At 21.3% G+C, this 6987-nt stretch overlaps 4 protein-coding genes across 4 annotated transcripts; 1 reads left to right on the top strand and 3 right to left on the bottom strand.

Moving 5' to 3' along the window:
* Positions 1–1182: 1182 nt before the first annotated feature.
* DICPUDRAFT_85217 (uncharacterized protein) lies at positions 1183–1972 on the top strand (the record flags this gene model as incomplete). The annotated part of the gene is made up of 5 exons (XM_003294723.1): positions 1183–1198; positions 1263–1423; positions 1486–1502; positions 1571–1737; positions 1818–1972. 5 exons carry the CDS (start codon positions 1183–1185, stop codon positions 1970–1972), a joined length of 516 nt encoding a protein of 171 aa, XP_003294771.1.
* Positions 1973–2317: 345 nt separating this feature from the next.
* On the bottom strand, positions 2318–3687 carry DICPUDRAFT_43916 (mitochondrial cell division protein; the record flags this gene model as incomplete). The annotated part of the gene is made up of 3 exons (XM_003294721.1): positions 2318–2864; positions 2940–3298; positions 3445–3687. 3 exons carry the CDS (start codon positions 3685–3687, stop codon positions 2318–2320), a joined length of 1149 nt encoding a protein of 382 aa, XP_003294769.1.
* A 478-nt stretch (positions 3688–4165) lies between these two features.
* DICPUDRAFT_43907 (uncharacterized protein) lies at positions 4166–4826 on the bottom strand (the record flags this gene model as incomplete). Its single annotated transcript, XM_003294720.1, has 2 exons — positions 4166–4611; positions 4703–4826. The coding sequence occupies 2 exons, from the start codon at positions 4824–4826 to the stop codon at positions 4166–4168; spliced, it is 570 nt and encodes a 189-aa protein (XP_003294768.1).
* A 599-nt stretch (positions 4827–5425) lies between these two features.
* DICPUDRAFT_73755 (uncharacterized protein) lies at positions 5426–5946 on the bottom strand (the record flags this gene model as incomplete). Its single annotated transcript, XM_003294719.1, has 1 exon — positions 5426–5946. A coding segment is annotated over one exon (420 nt), but the record flags the coding sequence as incomplete, so codon positions are not given.
* Positions 5947–6987: the final 1041 nt, after the last annotated feature.

Below are 6987 nucleotides of genomic sequence, written 5' to 3'. Positions count from 1 at the left end.
ACTGAAAAAATCAACAGATGTCTTCATCGACCAGTTTCTCCTTTTTAGGACTCCGGCTCAACATTGTGCGACATATTAAATCAGATGGTCTTCTGAAGTTGGATTAACAAAATATTTTTTCATTTCATTATATTGTAAATGTGGTTGGATTATGGGAAATTTTTTATTTTTTAAAATATTTTTCATAAAAAAAAAAAAATGTAAAAAATAATAAACGTTTTTTTAATTTTGAAAATTTTTTTTTTTTTTTTTTTTTTATATTAAAAAAAGTGTTATATTTTTAATCAAATACTTTTACAACACGAAAAAATAATGTTAATCCAAACTATTTATTAAAAAATACATCAGTATAACCTTTTTTCTTTTTTTCAAGAATATTTTTTTTAAATTATAAAAAAAATAATATGAATAAACATAAATAAATAAATTATATTACACTCCTCCGTAAAACGCCACCACAACAGAGAAATTTGGTTGATCATTTTTTAAATGTTTGAAATCCATTTGCAAATTATTAGCTCATCAATTTTTAATTAACAAATATTATTATAACCCAGATGTTGAAAACGGCTTTTTTTATTAAATTTTTTTTTTATAAATTTTCATTTTCATTTTTAACGCATCACCTTAAATGATTGGTTTTGATGATTTGAATGGAATGCTCCTAGTTGACTTTGTAATTAAAAAAATATGATTTTGAAAAAAAATAAGAGGAAAAATTTTTAATTTAACAAATTATGATTTAAAAATATAATATTATTATTTAAAAAAACTTTTAAACAAATTTATTATATCAATTGTTAGACCAATTGTTTTTTTATACTTTTTGTAATTAGTAAAACCTGTTTTTCATAATTTTTTCCTCTCGTAAACCCCAAATTTTTTAAAAAAAGATTTTTTGATTTTTTATATTTTTTTTCAAATTGATTTCGATTGGATATAACTTTAAAAAAAGATTCAAATTTTACAAAAAAAAAAATTTAACAAGGATTTTCTTGGTGTCAAAATGCAATTAATAAGAAAAACACAAAAAATATTTTAATAGAATTTTTTACAGCAAATTTGATTATTTTTTTAAAGATTTGGTAAAAAAAAATATAAAAAGAGCAAAATTTTTTTTTTTTATTCATCCAAATTAATATTAAATTTTATAAATTTTAAATAAATAAAAAACAAATAAAAATGGCTTCTTATGCTAGTATGTACTACTAATCAGTTTAAATTTTTTTTAAATTTTAATTTTTATTTTATTTTATATTTAGTATCTTTGGTTGGTGCAGTTATTTTAGATTCTGCTATAATAACTGCTGCTGGTCTTACATTGATTCAAACAATAGGTAATAAAGATGATAAGCATTACATTGTTTATTCCAATAAACCAGATGTACCAAAAGGAGGTTGTAGAGTTGTTATTGTAAACCAGGTAAGTAAAAAAATAAAACTTTAATTAAAAAATAAATTTTAAAAATTTTTTTTTTTTAATAGGGAAAAAGTTGGAATAAGTAAGTTTGGGTTAAATACTATTTATTTTATTTTATTTTAAAAAAATATATTAATATTTTATTTATAGAGCTGTTAGAATTTACCAAGATAAAGACGTTGAAGAATGGACTGAAGTTAAATGCGGTGATAGCACTGGCAAAGTTGCACGTACTAATCCTGCAATAAAATTTGATAATAAAAGAGCTGAGTTCAAGACAGGAAAAAAAATGTATTTAGCTATTATGAAACCAGCAGGTAAGTTATTATAATTTAATATTTTTATCGTATATATATATATATATATATATTAATTTTCTGCATTTTTTTTTTAAAAGCAACTGGTATTTGGCTCACTGAAGGTGGTATTGTAATCTCAGAAGATAAACTCCATGAATTTGATGGAAAAACAATATATATTTACTTTGATGATGCTGGTGATAAATTCTTTGAAAAGGCTGAAAATAGATTAAATATGAAAAAATTAACATAAAACTCTTAAAGAGAAAATAAAATTGTTTAATTAAATTTTTATAAATAAAAAACATTTCATTCAATAACTTAAAAGACCAATTTTCTTAATTTTTTTAATTTGTATATAGTCAGTAATATGATAATGTTATACCATATTGAGGATAAATAATAAACTAAGATACTAAATATTTCAAAATCCAAATCAAATGGGTCAATAATTTGAAACCTAATACAAACAGTGGCTCCAGAGATGATTCCAAATAAACTATTAAATTTTTTGTTTTAAAAGTATTTCTTTATAATTAAAACTAATTATAAGTATTTAAATTTTTTATTTTTTATTTATTTATATTTATATTTTATTTTAATGTACAAATAAACAAGAGATTCTTATTTTACCCAATAAAGAATTATCAACATTATGGCCTATAAAAATTTGAACATCTGGATCTGCATGTTGTTGAAGATATAAAGTTGCTTTACTAATTTCTTTAAGTGTAATATCATTACCACCACTAATATTTACAAGTAACCCAGTGAATTTGTGATCATCTTTTTCGATGAGAGGGTTTTTCATTGCCTTGTGGACTGCTTTATAGGCTCTATCTTCACCTGAAGCCTCACCAAAACCCATTCTTGATAAACCTTTTCTATTTGTTAAAATATTTGCAATATCGCTATAATCTAAATTTATCATACCTGGTACATTAATAATATTTGTAATGGATCTAATGCCTGTATGAAGAATGTCATCGACCATTAAAAATGCTTGATCTAATTGTATCGACTCATCTGTATTATCCAATAAATTTTGGTTTGATATTACAACCAATGTATCTACATATTTACTTAATTCTTCCAAACCTTCTTTTGCTATAATTTCTTTTCTTTTACCCTCAAATTTAAATGGCCTAAATATTTTTTTTTGTGAAAAAAAAAAAGTTAATAAATTTTTTTACTATTCAAATAATAACTATAATATTTACACTGTTACAACACCAACAATAATTGTATCTTTTTTATGCTCTTTGATTGTTTTTGCAATAATTGGTGAAGATCCAGTGCCTGTACCACCACCTAAACCAGCTGCTAAAAATAATAAATCTGAATCACCAAATGAATGAATTATTTGATTCTTGCTCTCCTCAGCTGCTAATCTACCTTTACTTGGATTTGCACCTGCACCATGTCCTCTTGTTAGCTCTGGTCCCAACTGAATTTTATTTATACTTTTTGATTTAATTAAATCTTGGTGATCTGTATTACATACATAAAACTTAACACCATTTAAATCATTTGATATCATATGATTAATAGCATTACCGCCACCACCTCCAACCCCAACCTAAAATTGATATAAAAATATAAATATAAATATAAATATAAATATAAATATAAATATAATTATAATTATAATTAAAAAATTGCAAAAATTAGTAAATTATTATTGCTATAATAAAAAAAATATTTCATTTTAGATAGTATATTTACAACTGATATTTTTGGTTGGAATAACTCTAATGTAACATTTGATATATTTATATTTGTAGTTTTATTATTATTATTATGATTGACACCTTCATTATTTATTGAACTATTATTTTCATTTTGATTAATTGATGTTAAATATCTAAATGCGCTATTACAACCACCAACTCTGTAACTATTTGATAATAATGATGAGGAGGAAAAAAAAGGTCTTATTAAACCAATTTTATATAATTTATTTGCCATTTACTTTTATTAATATATTTATATATATGTATATATAAATATATATATATTTACAATAAAAATCAAACAACTTTAAAACCAACAAAAACAACAATAACAATGCAAATTAAACTTTTAAACAAATACAAAACAAAATAACTAAAATTACAATTGGTATAATGAGCTTTTTTTTTTTAGTATGATTTTTCAACAAATAAAAAATTATTTAAAAAAAATAAAAAAAAAAATTTTATAAAAATCAAAAAAATTTTATTTGAATTGGTGTCAGAAAAATAAATGAAAAAACCAAAAAAAAAAAAACCAAAAAAAAAAAGAGTAATTTAAAAACCATATGTGATTATAAATGTATATATATGTTCATACAAAAGCAGTATAAATGAATATAAAGATGAAATATAGATAATGATAGTTTAATCAAAACTATATGTTTATATTATTTTGATTCTTTTATTTTACATTTTATTTACTTATTTTATTTTTATAATTTATTTGATGATGGAATTGGTGCAACTTCTGGTTTTTTTAAACCAAGCAATTTGAAAAATGAATCGGGTAACTGAACAGGTTTTTTGGTGATTGGTGATACTGCGATAATGCCAACCTCGACTAATGCTATATTTTTAAATGTTGCACCCGATGCATTAATTTTATGGTTTTTATCATTACTATTATTATTTGAATTAAAATCCCTTTCTGTTAAATCGGGTGATCCAAATGGTTGAATAGATTTTATTCTATGAGTCATTCTAAAACCACAATTACTTCTTTCAATAAAATCAGTTTCTATAATTAAATCTTCGAATAATTGGCCATCATTTAAATATTGTGCTTGAAGATCACCAACTACAATTGAAACCATATCTGAATTTGGTAATAAATTTTTTTCTGAAAATCCTAAATTTCTAAAACACTCTGCTCTTGCATCTATAGAAAACTTTAATATTAATATCTATAAAATTATTTTTATTTATCTAATTTTTTATTTTTTTTTTTAATTAAATATTAAACTACATACCATGAACCATTTTAATAACAGCTGTATGATCCAAATTAGATCCACAATTTAAATCAGTGGTTCTAATTTGTCTTTTGAAATGGTGAATATAGTTATTTAATTGTTTTATTTGAACCCTGCCCATGTTAATTAAATATATAAAAAAAAAAAATATATAATTTATAGTAAAATAAAAACGGAATGATATTACCCTAAAGCTTTGAAATGTGTTAATTGTTTATAAAAAATAAAATAAAAGAAAAAAAAATTATATTAACACTTTTTTTTTTGAAAAAAAAATTAAAAAATAAAAAAATAAAAATTAAAAGAAATTTTTAATTTAAAATTATCCCAAGATATAGCGCAGGTTTATTTATCATGCAGGTTTTGGATCCGATTGGAAAAACAAAATAATGATAAAAATAGATGTAAACAAATAAGTCTTTTTTTTTTTTAAAAAATTATTTTTTTTATTTTTTTTATTTTTTTTTTATATTTATTTTTTTTTTATATTTTTTTTTGTCTAAGTTAAAAAAAAAATTTTGAGAAAGGGGGTTGTGGGTGATTGTTGTAGTTTTTGGTGGTTGAAATAGAAATGAGGTGATGAAAAATAAATAGATACAGCGTTGTTGATGGATGGATTGAAATTATAATTTTTATTTAAAAAAAAAAATACATTTTATAAAAAATTTGAAATGTTTCTTTTTTTTTTTTTTTTTCTTTTTTTTTTTTTTTTTTTTTTTTATAATGATTGGTGAGGAGAGTTGTATGTCTAATCACTTTCATCAGAACTGTCAGATGATGATTCAGCTGGTTGACTCTTTAATTTTTCGTCATATTGTTTCTTTTCAATCTCCCATCTCTTTTTGTCTTCCTGAGCCATTTTTTCATATTTCTTCTTTTCATCAGCGCTGATTTGACCCCATTTTTGGCCTAAAAGTGAACCGATTTCACCAAAAGTACTGCTTGGGTTTTGTGCTTTAATTGTTGGTCTATATTCTTTAGAGAAGAAGATAAATGGCGAGAGGTAACGACGTGGGGCATTTTCATCCTTGACCTTCTTTTTACCTTTCTTTCCGTCTTTCTTTCCTTTTTTGGTTTTTGTATCTTTCTTGGTCTTCTTGACTGGAGTTTTCTTTATTTTCTTTTCTTCACCTGATGAAGATGAACCTGATTCTTTTGGGGGGCTCCTTTTATTGTTTGTAGTTTTTTTAAAAAAAATTAAAAAATTTTATTTTTAACTTTTTAAAAGTTTTTAAATAAAACTTTTTTTTTTTTAAAGGTAATAATTTTTGGTTTTAAAACCTATTAAAATTTTTTTGAAATTGGATTGGAAAAAAGGATTAAAAAAAAAATTTGTAAATGTTTAAAAAAAAATTTTTTAAAATTTTAAAAAAATGTTGGGGGGGCCGATTTTTAAAATTAATTTTTTTTCCCCCCCTTAAATATTGTTATATAACTATATTTATTTATTTTTTCCTGGTTAAAAAAAAATTCCAAAAATTCGGGAAAAAAATGAATTTTTTTTTTTTTTGCCCAAAAAGAAAAAAAAAATAAATAATGTTATAGTTTTTTTTTTTAAATAAATAAATTAAAAAAAAAAAAAAAAAAAAAAAAAACGAGAAAATTATATATATATTTAAATATTAAATTGAACGATATATCGTGAATAAATGATATAAGAATATTTTTATTGTTGTTATTTTTTTTATTTTATTTTTTTTTTTTTTTTATATGTGAATAAATTATTATATTTTATACATAGAAATAAAGGAAATTTAGAAATAAATAAAAATATAGAGATATAAATATTTTTTGGAGTTATTTTTTTTTTTATAATTATAAATAATAGAATTTAGCTATATAATTATAAATTATAAATAACGGTGGTATTTTTTTTTTTTAAATTTAAAAATTTGAAAATTTTTTTTTATATGACATTTAGGAGCGAGGTTTATATATAAGAGAGAAAACTAAAGCTATATAGAAATAATGAAGGATAGATAGTATTGAGTTACTTACATATTAACTACTGAGTAAATAATTATAATGAGAAAATACTATGTGGAAAAATTAATATTGGTCTCCTCTCACAAAAAAAATTAATTTTTTTTTTTTAAAAAATAAAAAAAAATTAAATAAAAATTAAAAAAAAATAAAATTTTAAATATCCAAACACTTGCCGTTAGTAAATAAATGTTTTTTTTGTGTGTGTTATTATGTAAAAAAAACTATTTAAAAAAATAAAAAATAAAAAAATTTAAATATTTTAATGGTTGTTTCTGCTTTGTGGTGGGTAGAGAAAG

This window comes from Dictyostelium purpureum (genome assembly GCF_000190715.1).
Source record: "Dictyostelium purpureum unplaced genomic scaffold DICPUscaffold_625, whole genome shotgun sequence".
NCBI classification, from domain to species: domain Eukaryota; phylum Evosea; class Eumycetozoa; order Dictyosteliales; family Dictyosteliaceae; genus Dictyostelium; species Dictyostelium purpureum.
The sequence above is the reverse complement of the archived record's forward strand: the minus strand, read 5'-3'. Positions and strand labels throughout refer to the sequence as shown.